This window comes from Scardinius erythrophthalmus (assembly GCF_964197995.2).
Source record: "Scardinius erythrophthalmus genome assembly, chromosome: 22".
NCBI lineage: Eukaryota > Metazoa > Chordata > Actinopteri > Cypriniformes > Leuciscidae > Scardinius > Scardinius erythrophthalmus.
Genome location: NC_138242.1, coordinates 9,097,183 through 9,114,800, shown reverse-complemented (window position 1 = coordinate 9,114,800; position 17,618 = coordinate 9,097,183). Strand labels below are relative to the sequence as shown.

General features: G+C 35.6%; 1 protein-coding gene across 2 annotated transcripts in view; it reads left to right on the top strand.

The window, feature by feature from the left end:
- The first annotated feature begins 1,876 nt into the window (after positions 1 to 1,876).
- Positions 1,877 to 17,618, top strand: part of atp6v0a1b (ATPase H+ transporting V0 subunit a1b) — a 28,622-nt gene continuing 12,880 nt past the window's right edge. The window contains exons 1-18 of one of the 2 annotated variants that reach the window (XR_014029138.1): positions 1,877 to 1,915; positions 3,962 to 4,137; positions 4,244 to 4,322; positions 5,829 to 5,926; positions 6,028 to 6,156; positions 6,343 to 6,425; positions 8,332 to 8,458; positions 8,581 to 8,663; positions 8,741 to 8,834; positions 8,959 to 9,171; positions 9,524 to 9,674; positions 9,860 to 9,999; positions 10,521 to 10,681; positions 10,814 to 10,904; positions 11,398 to 11,516; positions 12,158 to 12,374; positions 12,477 to 12,584; positions 16,023 to 16,143. Coding sequence is in view for 1 of the 2 variants with exons in the window: in XM_081352082.1 (XP_081208208.1) it covers positions 4,021 to 4,137; positions 4,244 to 4,322; positions 5,829 to 5,926; positions 6,028 to 6,156; positions 6,343 to 6,425; positions 8,332 to 8,458; positions 8,581 to 8,663; positions 8,741 to 8,834; positions 8,959 to 9,171; positions 9,524 to 9,674; positions 9,860 to 9,999; positions 10,521 to 10,681; positions 10,814 to 10,904; positions 11,398 to 11,516; positions 12,158 to 12,374; positions 12,477 to 12,584; positions 15,936 to 16,130 (2,205 nt within the window). In the remaining variant the exon portion in view is untranslated. Of the gene's footprint in view, positions 1,916 to 3,961; positions 4,138 to 4,243; positions 4,323 to 5,828; positions 5,927 to 6,027; positions 6,157 to 6,342; positions 6,426 to 8,331; positions 8,459 to 8,580; positions 8,664 to 8,740; positions 8,835 to 8,958; positions 9,172 to 9,523; positions 9,675 to 9,859; positions 10,000 to 10,520; positions 10,682 to 10,813; positions 10,905 to 11,397; positions 11,517 to 12,157; positions 12,375 to 12,476; positions 12,585 to 15,935; positions 16,144 to 17,618 lie in introns of both variants that reach the window. The other variant, XM_081352082.1, reaches the window with a different exon arrangement.

Genomic DNA, 17,618 nt, shown 5'->3' with positions numbered 1-17,618 from the left:
TGTTATGAGTGAGAGATGGAGAGGAGGAGCGCTAGAGTAAAACCCTGCCCTCTGTTCAATATTCCTTTTCACTGGGAAATACGTCACAACACCGAAGAAAAGTCTTTTGCAACTTCCGGTTCACGCGGACTTTAAATTTGTTGGCTGAAGACCCAAGTTTGGTTTGAAGACGGAAAACGTACCAAAAGTACCAAGTTCGGTGTGGTCTTGTGGCTGTCAGAGCAGAAACAAAAGCTGCTGCTCTCTGCATGATTTTCCGGAGTCTCCTTTAGCATTCATATATTGCGCAAGCTTATTTTATCCATTAGATCGAAATATCTGGAAAAAAACACAAATTTACCCGCCCATAGACCTTCCCCTCAAAGAAATCAGGACAGAAGTGGCTGAAAGTGGACAAAAGAGACGGAATAAAACACCAGGTGCAAACGGGAATGTGTTTCCCTCGTCCATTTGCAATCCGATTGACCAAAACGCATCTTAATAGGTGTAAACAGGGCCAGAGAAGGTTCATTATCTTCAGAGCTTTGATTGTCCAGGTGCTAAATAAAATTCAAAAATATCAAAGCTTTGACATTATAAGTTAACAGGTGTACGTAATGAAATTCATGGCCTTATTTAGGGGTTACCATGCAACGCGAAGGAAAGACTTGCAGCTTGCTTCAGCTGGTCAGTGTGAATTGGCAGGCGTTTGTATGTTTCTCACCTCTGGTCCTTCAGTAGTTTCGGACTCTAAATATATAGAGGTTCATTACAGAGTCTGTGCTACATTCTTCTGAGGTCTGCCCTCTCACCTTTCGCTGTTTCACACAAACCTGCATCATTCAGTCTTTATCAGACCACACAGAGGAAAGGTCTATTCCCGTAAACACTATATGGCTACATAATTAAATAGTCAGAGAGCTAACTATTGGACTTTTGTGTTAAAAGGAGAATACTCAGAAATTCTATCTCTCTTTTGCTCCATAAAGCAGTATATGTAAAGAAAAGTATGAATTTTTTGGCTACAGAGCACCTTTAAATGTTAATATGAAACGAAAAAGAACCCTATTTTCTTAATATTTCTGGTTACAGTACAACCATAATTTCTGGATGTGCATTAACCATCAGTATTGGTTATTCTAAATATAAAATACCTTTAATTATACTTTCCTTTTCAATTGTTCAAATTATGTATATTTTATTAATTTATATTTAGATTATATTTATTTATTTATATTAATATTTAAATCACAAATATTACATTATAGTAGATGTTTTACCAATGGTCAACCGATTCTGTTTTGGAGGGCTCAATGATAGACTTATTATTATCCCTGTCTGCATTGTCATGAAAAAAAGCAGACTTCAGATACTGTATTTATTTGTGTGTCCCGTGTGGTCCCGCACCGGTCCGCACCATGACCAACTGATGAATGGGGATGCTAATGAATAGCTTTGCCCAGGTCGTAGATCTAAATGTTGTATAGCCTACATATATTATAAATGTTTATACATTTTGTCTTTTTTAATGGAATGTCATGCCAGATATCCAAAAGAAAACATATGCTAGTATAAAAATCTTCGTCTTTCTAAGATATCAAATCATGTTCACTAAATAATTTCAGTAAAGGTGATTCATCTTATCCACTTAACCTCTTATTTTATCAATACAATGTACTACAGAAGGCTATACCAAGTCTTATTCCCAAGGGTTGGTTTTAATAGCAGAAGCACACGTTAATAAGAACAACCAACATTTAAATAATAATAATAATAATAAACCAATGTATAAACATTGTTCATAACCAAAAAAGGAATACATATGTACACAGAAAAGGAAATCACGTGACCCTGACAGCAGCAGCAGGCGTGACGTCACGTAGCACGTCTGATCATCATCGCAGAGGTGAAGTGATCTCTGAAGACATCGAGGACGGTGAGAGCGTTTATCTTTTACATATTTGTGATTTTCTTTTCTTTTCTCTACACACTTTTAACACTTCCACTATATGTATATTAGACATAAATGAGTGGATAAACCATTTAATTTGTGGTCGCTGGAATGAGAAGGTGATGCTTGAATCTAATCTGTCTGCCATAGCATTGGTAAATATATTAATATTTGCTCTGATTGTGATTATAATTGATTATAAATCTGATTGTGTATTACAATGTTATGTTATATTCGCGTGAAAGAATAAATAGATAACATTTAGTTATTAGTGAATTGTAAAATCTGCGTTCCAGAGCATATTAACTTACTGTTTAATTCTTGCGTTCATTTGTACAATTAGGAATGAATGTTTTACTTAATTTTGCTGAAAATGCGACTACACGAGTGTTATTTCTCTAGCTGGTCTATTTATAATAGCCTGCATTTTGGGATGATGGCAAAATTATTCACTGTAGCCTTATTAAACAAAAATGAACATCTTACAAATAAATATGCATGTATTAGACGTTTCACAAGTGCCGGAATCTGTTAGTATATTATGTAATGTGATAAAACTCTGATAAAAATGAGTGTTAGCAATAGATAGAGGAGCGCGTAATGGCGTCCTTCAGAGCTGAAGGACAGTGCGGTAGAGATGTGAGAGATGTTGAGGCATCAGCCAATCAGCTCGCAGAGATGCGAACGTTGTTGAGGCTCTTAGCCAATCACCTCTTAGAGATGCGAGGGGTGTTGAGTTCATCAGCCATTCAGAAAGGATGCTGAGCTTTCAGCCAATCGGCTCTTTGAGATGCGAGAGATGCTGTGCCCAGCCCAGAGATTCGAAGCAGCCTCGGTTTCTGAATCATTCGAGAAAGTGTAATGGTCAGTACTTTCATTGCTTTATTTCAGTCAGCTGAACAATTTGTGGATATCAAAATAAATGTCAAATGTTCAGTTAATTTTGTGAAAGCCTGCATTTGAATCTATTAAGGTAGAATTATAATAAAATACAATTTAATTTAAATAATTCATATAATTAATTCATTATAACTGCCAATGACTGGTCAAAAGTTTGGCATAATTAAGATGTTTTTGAAAGAAGTCTCTTATGCTCTCCATTGCTGCAGTTATTTGATCAAAAATTAAGAAATTAATTCATTTATTCAGCATTAAATTGTTCAAAAGTGATAATAAAGACATTTATAATGTTACAAAAGATTATTATTTTTTTTTTAAATAAGTGCTGATCATGGAGCTTTATTCATGATATTGGGGGGAAATGTGCTACCTCACTGGCTACCTCTCACTGCTCGCATCAAGTTCAAGGCATTGACGCTTGCTTACAGATCTATCACAGGCTCAGCTCCCTGCTACTTTCACTCACTCCTACGAGTCTACATCCCTACCAGAAGCCAACGATCGATCAAAGAGCGACGTCTCGTGGTTCCATCACAATGAGCCACAAAATCACTTTCCAGAACATTCTCATTCACAGGTTCATGCTGGTGGAACGCGCTCCCCACCCTCATCCGGAATGCAGAATCCCTGACAACATTCAAAAGACAGCTGAAAACCCATCTCTTCCGCGAGCACTTAACCTCATAAAAAAAAAAAAAAAAAAACCTCACTTATTGGGCTTATGCTACTCTGAATAATGCCTGAACTTTGTATCTTGAGCACATCTTGCGTTGTTTTTGCCTCATGATGACTCGCTTAATTTAGTCCTAATTTGTAAGTCGCTTTGGATAAAAGCGTCTGCTAAATGACTAAATGTAAATGTAAAAATGTAAATGTATCCCGATTTCCACAAAAATGTTAAGCCGCAAATAAAAAAAAAAAAAAATATATATTATAATAAGAATCATTATTAATCATTGGGCACCAATAATAGTTGATCATAATAAAAAAACTAATTCTTTAGCACCAAATCAGCATATTAGAATGATTTCTGAAGGATCATGTGACACTGAAGACTGGAGTAATGATGTCTGTCTATCGCTTTCTGTTTGTCTGTATCATTCATTAAATGTCCTCCTGTTCTCCTGACAGGAAGTATCCAGTGGGATTGATTTCTGATCCGTGTGTGAGTTCCTGTGGTCTACAGCATCATGGGGGAGTTGTTCCGCAGTGAGGAGATGACTCTGGCCCAGCTCTTCCTCCAGTCTGAAGCGGCCTATTGCTGTGTCAGTGAACTGGGAGAGCTGGGAATGGTCCAGTTCAGAGATGTGAGTAGAGACAGTTTGCTTTCACTCTCTCTTCCTGCTCTCTCCTCTGTCATATTTTGTCCTCTATCATATCTGTTGATAATGAGTGCAAAACTCTTTCTTTCAGCTCAACCCTGATGTGAACGTGTTTCAGAGGAAGTTTGTGAATGAAGTGAGACGTTGTGAGGAGATGGACAGGAAGCTTAGTGAGTGGATCAACACATGGACACTGTATACACCAAGACCAGTAACGGTCCAGAATCCTCAGAAAGTTTAACAGCTGCAGAGCGTTTTTGATTGGCTAAAATGGTGGACAAAGTCAGGTGTGACAGAAAGAACACATATTCCGTTATGTGTACTACGCTAAACCATCACTAACAGAACCTTTAAGATAAATACCAAAATATAAAAAAAGTAAGAAAAAATGAACATATCAAATTATAAATGTGTAGTTATATGCTGTTACATTATATGTTGTGGTTTATTATTTTATATTGGGGCTAAAAGGCACACACTGTGCTTTTCACTCAATCTCATAGTGTATGACTGCAGAAAAAAATATTTATATCTTTTTATTGAACATTGATGGAGAATTTAAAGGGAAGAAATCTTAAAAGTGGTTTGTTTTGTGTAAAAATCATATAAATGTATGAAATGGTGAGGGGGGCCTTATACCATTCTTGCCATCTCATACATTTAAGTTACAATTTGGTAAAAGCACCCCAGTATTGATACAAATACTTTTTGTTTTAAAGAAGTATTATTTAAGATATTACTCAAATAAAGTAATATGTTTTGAGTAATATCTAAAATAATACTTCTTTAAAACAGTCACTTCAGCAAAGTTTTTACCATATTCTGTTTATTTTGATAAAACTTTTTTTTTTTTACTTTATTCAAATAAATACTCTTGTCATGAAATGTTCATTTAAAATATTCAGAAATATGTAAAAAAAAAATCATAAAGATTCTTGCACTGCATTAATAATGAATCTATGATATTAATTATTATGAAATTATTCATATTCTATTTTTAAATATGATTGTTTCATTATAAATATGATCATTATCTTTATTGTGGACACCCTACTTAATAAATCATATTAACCATCTAAATCTAACATGTCATGTCAACAATTGGAAATGTCAGCCAGCTTTTTATTATCATGTTAATTATTGTACATTTCGCCCCAACAGCAGGGGCGCTTTTTACTCCAAATACCATACTTTTACATTATTCTTCAGTTATTGAAAAACTGGTGATTTTATTATAAACAGAACTGAAAATCAAAATGTACTGTATGTGGTAATTTTAATGATTATCATTTGCTACATAAATCTAGAAAAAAAGAAGAATAAATACTAGATCATGTCCAAAATTTCCACATAGTGCAACGTGGATGTTTAGGAAAGTGGTGCAATGATTTTTTATTCCATCTAGTGGATTAGATTAGAGGAAAATAAAATAAAACCTACCCTTTAACTCGGCACACTTTAACTCTTAGCCCTGTTTTACCCTACTTTGTTACAAGTATAATTTTGACCTTGAAGGGGTCAGACATAAAACGCTGCTGCTTAAGGCCTATATTGCTTATGGCAAGATCCACCACTAAACAAGACAAAAAAAATCACCCTTCACCCTCTGAAAAATAATAAAAGAGAAGGAATTATTAAATATTATTATACATCACTGCTGGTGTCATGTTCTGCAGGGTTTGTTGAGAAGGAGATTAAGAAAGCCAACATTCCAACTATGGACACTGGTGAGAATCCTGAAGTTCCATTCCCACGAGACATGATTGACCTTGAGGTAATTTTACTCTGTCTTGGCTATGTTAGACTTTGGGTATATATTAATATTAATATTTTCGATTGATGTTTTTAACTTATATTTATATCTTTGATCGCCAGGCAACCTTTGAGAAGTTGGAGAATGAGCTGAAGGAGATCAACACTAATCAAGAGGCCCTGAAGAAGAACTTTCTAGAGCTGACCGAACTCAAGCATATCCTCAGACGTACCCAGCAGTTCTTTGATGAGGTAAGCCTGTCCTCTCTGGCAATGTGAAAGCAATCCACTGAGAGAAACTAAAAAAACTCAAGACCCTTTGAGGTGTTAGTTAACCCTTTGGTCCACTACAGTGGAAAGGGCTTTCAAATCCACTTTGAAATGTTACATCTAAACCACCTCTGACCCTAACATATAATTCGACCGGACTCTTTTTAGATGGAGGATCCTAATCTGTTGGAAGAATCGTCATCTCTGCTGGACCCCAGTGAGGCTGGCCGAGGTGCCCCACTGCGACTGGGGTGAGTTCCAGTGCAATTATTTTGATACCAGTACAACAACTGATATTTTAATAACAAAACAAACAAAAACGCATACAAGTATACTAGAATATTAAGCAGGGATGAGCCATTTCAATCCTTGGAGGGCCACTGTCCTGCAGAGTTTAGCTCTAACCTCAAACACACCTGAACAAGCTAACCAAGGTCTTCAGGATTACTAGAAAGTTACAGGCAGTTGAGTTTTTATCAGGGTTGGTTGAGCTAAACTCTGCAGGACCTCCAGAATGAAATAGCCCATCCCTGATATTAAGTATATATGTTTTATTATAATATAATTATTATATATAATAATATATTATTATTAAATTAAGCCAGTAACATAATAAACGACATATGTGATAAAGGCAGGTGGAAATACTTTACTCATAGATTAGCTTACAAGACTCGCTCGTCAACTGCCTGAAAAAATGTGTCTTCAATGTATAATATTATGTTATGTGGACTTTAATTTTGATACTCTGTGCTGTTTCCGTTTGTCGCTGAGTGCGTCTCAATCAGCTCCCTAGTTCAGTAGTCAGGGCACTGATCAGGGAGTCTGCCATTTTCTTTCTTTTGTCTCAATCACAAAAACCAGGGAGCATCGATAGTCACTATGTTTCCTTAACGAAATTTTTGAAGCACGAAACATAAATCACATCAGCCAACTCCCTACACATAATGACACATCATGATAGATGTTTTTTTATATTATAAAAAATTATAAAATTATAAAAAATAGAATTATATTTCAGAATAAAGATACACCACTAGACAGTTAACAAACAAAATCTAGCTAACATTTATAATGCATTTATGGCTAAAATGTTGCATGTATATGTAACAAGAAAATTATGTATCATAATGTACTTTAAATAACATTAAAAAGTAATATCAGAAATATATCAGTTCTGCTGTTGTTCATAAATACCAGTTGTGATGTTGTACAATGAGGATGTTGTCATGTCGCCGGAAGCTTGGGAATTGATTGAGACGAACCCCCTGTTTCTCCTAGTTTCTGTTTCCTAGGTTATTGATAATGTCCCTTCGTTTCTATGGTTACCTATGATTTGCACCTGTGTCTCATTTAGATTCTTTTGTTTGTTCCCTGTATAGCTAACCCTTAGTTTGCACTCTGAGTTTGTTGGTTATCATCTGTTTAATGTGGTTGTTTTCTATGATTATCTTTACTCCTGCATGCTCCTACTGTAGTTGTGTTGTTGAGAAATATTGTTCTCATTTTTGATTCTGCTTTGTCATGCGATCTTTACAACAGCCACCCTAGTGTGACAATTTAGGTGTTTTCTGGAATTTCATTATTCCATTCATCATTCAATTATTTTTATTTTTTTTTGACAACAACAGTTCCCTATAAAGACTGATATTTTTATTTTAATACATTAATAATAATTAGTGTTTTACTATTTATAATGGAATTTGAGAATTTTGGGGGAGAGATTTTCAGTGAATAATGATTTAATTTTCTTTCTGTTCACTGTTTTCTGTTGCTGTTTAAGAATTTGGTCACTGCAGAGTTCATAAGAATTAACTTTTATTGTTTGGAATTAAGATTTAATTTTTTAGAACATATTAAAAAAAATGATAGTGGGTTTAGGATTTAAAAAACTGATTTTCACTGGAATTACTGTAAAAGAAAAAAAAAGGAATTGGTGCAGAGGCTACCTACTCATGTAAGTACTCTTGTACAGTTGTGGGCAAGACTTTATGTTTATCAGAGCTTTTATCTATTCAAAGAGATCACAATATGTGCACATTATGTCTTTCGTAATGTATTATTAGAAGAGAATTCAGAATCTGAGTTTTTTTTTAACAGATTTGCGTTGACTTTAGTAAGTACTCTGTTGATTATACAGGTTTGTTTACTCTTTAGGTTTGTGGCTGGGGTTATAAACCGTGAGAGAATCCCCACGTTTGAAAGGATGCTGTGGAGAGTCTGCCGTGGAAATGTCTTTTTACGTCAGGCAGAGATTGAGGACCCTCTTGAGGACCCCACAACAGTCAGTCTCTATTCTTATTGTGAATTATTTAGTGATTAAGTCAGTTAGGGTGTCTGCATTTGACATTTTATTTAAAAGTGTGATAAAATATTGATCTAGTCATGGGTCTTTGTTTGTCACAGGGTGATCAGGTGCACAAATCGGTGTTTATCATCTTCTTCCAAGGAGACCAGCTGAAGAACAGAGTGAAGAAGATCTGTGAAGGGTATGTAGCAGGGTCTTTTCTGAATTATTTTGATCATTTTATCCAAAAGTAATCAAACATTTTAAACTGGTCGCCAGGTTCCGTGCATCTCTGTACCCGTGCCCTGAAACCCCTCAGGAGAGGAAAGAAATGGCAGCGGGTGTCAACACCCGCATTGATGACCTCCAGATGGTATGCCACAGTCCAACTGTTGTTCTCTTTGTCTCAACTCAATTTTGTTGATTACCTTTAAATTCATGCAAAAATAGCATTCAATGCCCTAATCATACAGTGTTTGCTGTGTTCAATAATATAGGTACTGAATCAAACAGAAGACCACCGGCAGAGGGTTTTGCAGGCCGCTGCGAAAACCATACGTGTGTGGTTCATCAAAGTGAGGAAGATGAAGGCCATTTATCACACTTTGAACCTCTGTAATATCGATGTTACTCAGAAATGTTTGATCGCTGAGGTCTGGTGCCCCGTTTCTGACCTCGATTCCATTCAGTTCGCTCTGCGGAGGGGAACAGTGAGTATTATTCATTCATGATGATTTCGACCACTGAGATATGATTTATTTTAGTCATTCAATCCACAAATGAAAGCAAGAAAACAATAGGACAGCGTACATACTTTTCTTATGATATTAAAAACCTGTAAATCTACAGGCTTATGCTAAAACAAGTCATGATCATGACACTCATGAAGTTGATTGTATGTCCATTTGTGTTATTTCATAGTTTACATCACTTTTTTACTTTAATACTTAAATGTGGAAATATTGCTAATAAAGAATGAGTAGATGTTATTGGCAGTGTACATTGAAAAGGTAATACCTCAGTAATAATACTGTCAATATAATCACAATTTTATTCATGTAGGAACGGAGTGGCTCCACAGTTCCCTCCATCTTAAACCGAATGCAGACCAAACAGACTCCACCAACTTTCAACAAGACCAACAAGTTCACCTCAGGGTTCCAAAACATTGTGGATGCTTACGGCATCGGAACCTACCGAGAGATCAACCCAGGTAATTCGTATGCATTTATAAAGGAATTGTTAGATTTTACAAAAAAAACCTTTATAATATTTTGTAAATAACCAGAGCTTTACCATTTAGTTTAGCAATCTGCAGTCCACTTTTTCTCCCGCAATAAATTATAGGTTTTTTTTAACAGTTGTATGATTGGATTGTTTCTCTTTTGTTTCTTGCAGCGCCATACACAATCATTACATTCCCGTTCCTGTTTGCTGTCATGTTTGGGGACATGGGTCATGGCGTGCTGATGACATGTGCAGCTCTTTACCTTGTCATCAGAGAGACCCGTCTGCTTGCTCAGAAGAGTGACAATGAGGTCTCAGCTTCTCAGTAATTCTTACATTAAAGATGGATTATATCAAATTTGGAGTCGAAATCAAATATGGTGTTGTTAGTGTATGTTAATAATGATCTTTTAATGGATTCGAAATTTACGTTTTTACATTCACATTTTAAGCCTTTCAATATATCAACGTATGTAACATACAATTATATAATATAACAATATATCATAGTGTAATCATAAAGCCATATTCAGAGATGCTGATTTGTATGAATATTTATTATAAGTTATTTTGGTAACACTTTACAATAAGGTTCATTAGTTAACATTATATATGTACCTTTTTAACAAATATAACCTTTGATTTTAATAACGTATTAGTAAATGTTGAAATTAATATGAACTAATATTAATAAATGCTGAAGAAGTATTGTTCATTTTTAGTTCATGTTAACTAAGGTAGTTACTAATTAGTCATATACTAATATTATAAATCTCTTTCTTTCATCTCACGTCTTGTGTGTGTATGTGTGTGTGTGTGTCTGTGTGAGTAGATGTTTAACATGATATTTGCAGGTCGTTATATCGTTCTTCTGATGGGGATATTCTCAGTCTACACCGGGTTGATTTATAATGACTGCTTTTCCAAGTCCATCAACATGTTCGGCTCTGGCTGGAGTGTGCGGCCCATGTTTTTCCCTAAGGGAAACTGGACGTAAGTTTACAGCATTAAATCGGTGAAACAGTTTAAAAATAATATATTTTGAATTTAGAATGAAACTAATGACAAAATTCAAAAATGTGAGATTCTTCTGTTTCTGTCTGTACGGTGTGTGTTTGTTTGTAGATTTGAGACTCTGGATAGTAACTCAGTTCTTCAGTTAAACCCTACTGTTCCTGGTGTGTTTGGTGGCCCGTATCCTCTGGGCATTGACCCGGTATGTGCTGCATCACACAAAAACACATACAATAGACACACAGATATTAGGGCTGCATAATATTGGAAAAACCTGACACTACGATATTTATTTTTTCTGCAAAATATACAGTATTTCGAATCGCGATATGATGAAATACAGTGTTCACCAGGAGTGTTAATTTGAAAAGTCATATGTGGAAATATTGAATAAATCAGAGGGTGATTTTGTTGGGGACTGCAAAACATAAACTTAAAAACCTGGAAATAAATTTTAAACTTTTTTTTTACATGTGCATGTAACGATCAATAAATCAAATAGCACAAACTAGACCTTCTCTTCCTGTGTACTTTTACCCTGTAGTTTATCTCTAGTATTAAAAATGTCCAAAATGCAGTTCCCTAATAGCTATCTTTAAAACTCAATTGTAAAATGAAGCATTTATCTTCAACAAATTGTGTGTGAACTACAGAGATGCTGGTATAATGCTGTTCTACTAATGTTCCTCTGTTAGATCTGGAATATTGCCTCAAATAAGCTGACGTTCCTGAACTCGTTTAAGATGAAGATGTCTATAATCCTGGGTGTAATTCACATGTTGTTTGGAGTCTCGCTGTCTCTCTTCAATCACCTGTAAGTGTGTGTCCAAATGTATATGTGTGTGTGTGTGTGTGTGTGTGCCAATGCAGCACCAGGCGCGATGCAAGTGTTTTTTGCTAGTTTCAGCCTGACACAGTTATCATTTTTACGTCCTGCTATATTGTTTAAATAGTAAATGCATTTGCACCCATTTGTACGCCCATGCACGGTGCTGGTTTGAAAACGAGGTGTGTGTTTAGGCACATTGTTGGCGCGTTGCTATTTTGAGGCAACTGAAATAGACTGCGCCATTGACCAACTTAAACCTGATCCGTTTCCTCGCTAGAGAAGCATTCAGTTTTTCCGCTTGCAAATTCCCCCATGTAAATAGCAATCCGCCATGGCGCGAGCGCGACTGGTGTTTAAAGGGAATGGGAGATGAGACTCTGACTGTTTTTTTGCATGTTACGACCAAAACACACCCATCACTCATTAAGAGAATAGGGACAACCCTTTTACACCATGCGCCGGGCGCGCCGTCCATTTTTCCCGTTGTTTAACTAGCAAAAGTGGATTCGGAGACTCTCTCGCTTGCCCCGTGCGCTTTAGATCATGCGCTTAGAGCGTTAAAATAGGGCCACTAGAGTTTTGTCTACTGCTCTAACTGCATCTTTTTTCCCCCATGTGTCTCACAGGTACTTTAAGAAACCTCTGAACATTTTCCTGGGTTTCATTCCTGAGATTGTGTTCATGAGCAGTCTGTTCGGTTATCTGGCCCTGCTCATCTTTTACAAGTGGATTGCTTACGATGCAGCAATCTCTAAAGACGCTCCCAGTCTACTGATAGCCTTCATCAATATGTTTCTTTTCAACTACAATGACCCCACCAACAAACCTCTGTACAGAGGGCAGGTAACGCTCACATTTACACAAAACAATGGTGGTAGAATTGTGGTTAGAACAGGATAGAGTTCTGGTTGAATGATTGGGGGATCTCTTTCTATGTGTGCATAGGCGGGGATTCAGTCTCTGTTGGTGGTGATAGCTTTGGCATGTGTGCCATGCATGCTGGTGGTGAAGACTTTGGTCCTGCGCCGTCAGTACCTGTGGAGGAAGCACCTGGTATGTTTATTTTCTCTAACCGAAACCAGCCAAAATGCCTTTTTCTCTTTTATTTTATGTCATTAAATCAGAGGACATGATGTGCATACCCTGCCGTTGGAATCGCCATTGGCTATTACATTTTTATTTGCCAGACTTTATATAAATACACATGAATGATGAATGATTTATGTATAAATGACCTGAAATGCTTCTCTTCTCTTCACAAAATGGCACATATTTTTACAAAGATGCAATATTATTTGATATATATATTTTTTTTTTATGGTAGAAATTATGGGCTGGGAGTGATGATTAACACATAATTTGTCATTAGGTGTTTCTTTAAAAACTAACAATACTACAAATAAAATACTACTACTAATTTGGTAACACTTTATTTTACAGTGTCCTTCTTACACGTTACATGTAGTTACTATATAATAACTATAAATTCAACCAACCCTAAACCTAATCTTATAGTAAGTACATGTATTTAATTAATATTACACAGTACTTAAATGTATAATTACACTGTAACAAAGACACCTTAAAAAGTGTCAAGTATAGAGCATATCCACTGATATCAAGACTCTAAACTGCACTGTAAAGACTATAAACGTTCAGCTGTAGGCACATGTAAATATATCTGTACTACGCCTACTCTTAGCCTCTAACTCAATCACTGGTGAGTGATATCTAAGAATTTATTATTTATTTGCCTAGCTCAAAATGTACTCCCATATGCAAGTGATTTGCTTGCAATGTAGAGGGTTAAGTGGAATGTTGAAAGGAATGCTTGTTATTTTCTTGTCTATGACAAATATATGAACACACAGTCCTCTGGTACTGGGGTTTGGAGTTTTATAGACTGTGAGCTTTGTGTTTCCTCAGATGTTTTTTAACAGCATGCCATGGGACAAAGCCAAGTACAGCACCTTTCCTGAATTTCTTCATAGATGAATGTTTGTGTGTACATTCACTGCCGTTCAAAAGTTCGGGATTTGTACGATTTTTTTAAAAGAAGTCTCTTCTGCTCACCAAGGCTGCATTTATTTGATACAAAATTCAGTAAAAACAGTAATATAGTGACATATTATCTATATTTTCTATTTGAATTTTAAAATTTAATTTATTCCAGGGATGCAAAGTTGAATTTTCAGCATCATTACTCCAGTCTTCAGTGTCACATGATCCTTCAGAAATCATTCTAGTATGATGATTTGCTGCTCAGGAAACATTTCTGGTTATTATCATTGGTGAAAACAGTTGTGTGCAGTTTTTTTTTTTTTCAGGATTCTTTGATGAATAGAAAGTTAAAAAGAACAGCATTTATTTGAAAAATAATCTTTTGCAACATTGTAAATGTCTTTACTGTTGCTTTTGATTCATTTTAATGCTGAATAAACATTCATTTATTTCCAAAAAAAATAAATACATTTGTACTGACCCCAAAATTTTGTTACAAAATATTTCTATTTCAGAAAATGAATTTTTTTTTACTTTCTATTAATCTAAGAATTATCAAAAAAAATTACATAACTGTTTTCAACATTGATAATAATAACAAATGTTTCTTGAGCAGCAAATCAGCATATTATAATTATTTCTGAAGGATCATGGGAGTAATGATGATGCTGAAAATTCAGCTTTGATCACAGGAATAAATTACATTTTACAATATATTCAAATAGAAAACAGTTATTTAAAATTGTAATAATATTTCACAATATTACTGTAATATTACTGTATATTACAATATTACTGTAATAGTATCATTAATCAAATGAATGCAGCCTTGGTGAGCATAAAAGAACATTAAAAACATTTAAAAAGTCGTAAGATCCCAAACTTTTGAACGACATTGTATGTCTGTTTGCTAGAGTAGAATTGTGCATGTTTTTTTCATCCGTAGATAGGATCACATGAGATTGTGAAGGAAGGGTCAACTCTGGTTTGGCCCAATGGGGCACCTACCATGCTTGAAGAATTTACAGCAGGTGGAAGATTGTGTAGGATAGCTAAGAAAAAGAAAACAGGTCACAGATCATTTCCATTCAAAGAACCGTTTTAGCGCTGAGAGTACAGATTTTTTCAAAATGATAAAATACTTGATTATTGATGATGATGTTATTATTTTAGCAAAATAGATATATTTGTAGGATTAATGTGGAAGGACACCCTGAACAACAAATATATTTATCTCTTTACCATAATGCACAGAGACATTTCTACATTTTTTTAGTAAAACTTAATAAGGCTTAAATTTATCCATCATAATATTGAACTAGAATCCGTTCTTGTTCTAATGGGGGGAAATCTATTGAATTCAGCAGGATTGATATATTGTATACCATCCAAATATTGTAAATCCACCCTAAAAGTACAAAAAATACCCCAGAGATTTCAAATGTGGCGGCCAGAAGTGTGGATTTCTTGTTTTACCAGTGAACTTTTGATATAATTTATGATGTTCTGTTTTATTCTATTCTATTTCGGCCTTTTCAGTGTGAGTTAAATCTTTTCTTTTGGCCCATTTTACCCGTAAAAGAAAACCTGCTAACTAACCAACTAAAAATAAGGTATTTTTTCCCTTCAATTCCAGCCCTTGTTTACAATTATATAATACTTATAAATTATTATATACTAAATTAATAGTAGTTATTAAGATTGATGTGGTTTGGAATTAGTAAAATGTGCTTGAAAAAAAAAACATGATCAGAACATCGACTTGCCTAATAATTATGCATGCACTATATATTTTAAAAGAATATGCTTAAAGGTTCACCCGAAACTGAAAATAATGTTATGATTTTCTCACCCTCAAGTTAATCGAAACCTGAATGAATTTATTTCTTCTTCTGAACACAAAAGGAGATATTTTGAAGAATGTGGGTAACCAAACAGTTGATGGGCCCCATTAATTTCCATAGTTTTTTTTAAATAATATGCAAGTCAATGGGGTCCATCAACTGTCTGGTTACCGACATTCTTCAAAATATCTTCTTTTGTGTTCAGCAGAAGACAGAAACTCATACATGTTTGAAACAACTTGAGGGTGAGTAAATGATGACAGAATTAAACTATCCCTTTAAGTGTGAACTGTATGTAATGTTTTCAGACACTTAAATGCATGTTAATTTGAATTAAAAGAACAACGGATTCTGGTTTAAATGTATGTTAAATGCAGTTAGCTGAACCTTAGGCTAACCTGCTTTTTTTAACCTTTTGTGAGGGCCGGCTGCTGTGTGATTGACAGGTATAGCTCCATCGTGTTTGGTAGGTGCCCCAAACAGCCGTACCAGACACAGCAAACAACACTCTGGCGGCCCATGGCATGCTGATAGCCACACAGACCTTGTTTGTATTTAGTCCCAGATGAGGGAGGCAAGACCTGCAGAGAATCTAGAAACTTTAGAGCAGACAGGCACCAGCTCACCCACCGGACTCACCCAACAGGGCACGCAGAAATTCGGTGGCGTCCGGGTCGGGAACGGGCCTACGGAGGACGAGGCGGAGATCATTGACCACGACCAGCTCTCACAGCACTCAGAGGAAGGAGATGAGGTGGGTGGAGTCTGTGATGTCAGCCAGCTCTACATTGTGTTTATTCCTTATTGCATATACATAAAAATACAATCTAATCACAACCTAGTCACAGCTGAGAGACCTTTTGGTGGCAGTGGCACACAGAAAAACTTTACTAGAGAGACGTTTACTTGTGAGATGTTGTAGGTGGAATGCAGTGAGATCAAGATTAATGAAAAAGTAACTATAGTTTATAAACTACCAATTAAACTCACTACTTAAATGAAAGATGGTTAAGCAATTTGTTATCCCACAGTGATTTGAGAAACTCTCTCGTGTAAACAGAGGAGTAACTCCTCACGGAGACTCTGTTAGCCTGACTCATCCATTCCAAACATACCCACCACTGGAATGTGCTAAATGTTTTCATTCCGTCTTAACTTTTGACCGTTCTATCATGTGCTGAGCAGATTAAAAACAACAAATAATGAAAATACACTTGAATGAACGGAAAGCTGCTTTCTTGGTGCCATGATACTTAATGAAAATAAACGAAATGGCAAAAGTTAATTTGAGTGCAAGATTTTGGGGGTGTTTTATTTGAGATTAAGGGGCTGTTTACATGACACCACTTTCAAAAAAAAAAAAAAAAAAAACCTTCTTATGCGTTTTGCCATTCATTTATGTTTTGGGGACCTGAAACCGCAAACTTGTGAAATCTGGTTTCGAACAAAATTTAAACAAAAAAACTATAGTTATCGTCTATGTGTAAGCAACAAATACGTGAATTTGTGAAACCTGTGACGTCATGCACATGAATATTACGTGTTCAGTCAATAGGTCGGTGGTGTTTCTTTACAAAGTGACATCGCCAACTACTGGCCTGACATGCATACTACAGCATTTTTTGTCGTTTTTGCGGATCCGCGTGAACGTGGATCGTTTTGACTCTGTTGCCATCTGAATGCGAAAAATGCAAAGAAAAAACGTTTCTCTTTTTAGTACATAGTTGTCGTGTAAACAAACCCTTACCCTACTAGATTTTATTTGTGGGCAAGATAAAGGGCGATAAAGTTATTTTGAACAACACTTTTATTTTTTTTTATTTTTTTTATGAATAGCCCATCTTGTTAGCAGAGGCTATTTAAACTGACTTCGCCCACCATTGTTTGATTGAGCAAGACAAAATTACAAAAAATAACATATGATAACAGTGTGGAGAGATCAGTGGTTGGCATTAGTTTTTGACTTGACTGACCTTTTTCTGAACTCATTCTTCTCCCTTTTCCCATTGCATATCAGCTTGGAGAGGTGTCTAGACAAGTGGAAATAAAATGCCTTATGGGCAGGCATTCGATAGTGAGAAATAACGGCTTTAATGGGTATTTAATTGGCCTAGAATTGAAATTGGATGTGGTGTCCACATCAACTGTGACACTCACAGCTCATTTTATCATGCTCAAAACCATGACTCCCTTTTTTGGACCTTCGAGGACACCTTTACTGATCAGCAGATTCAATATGGTT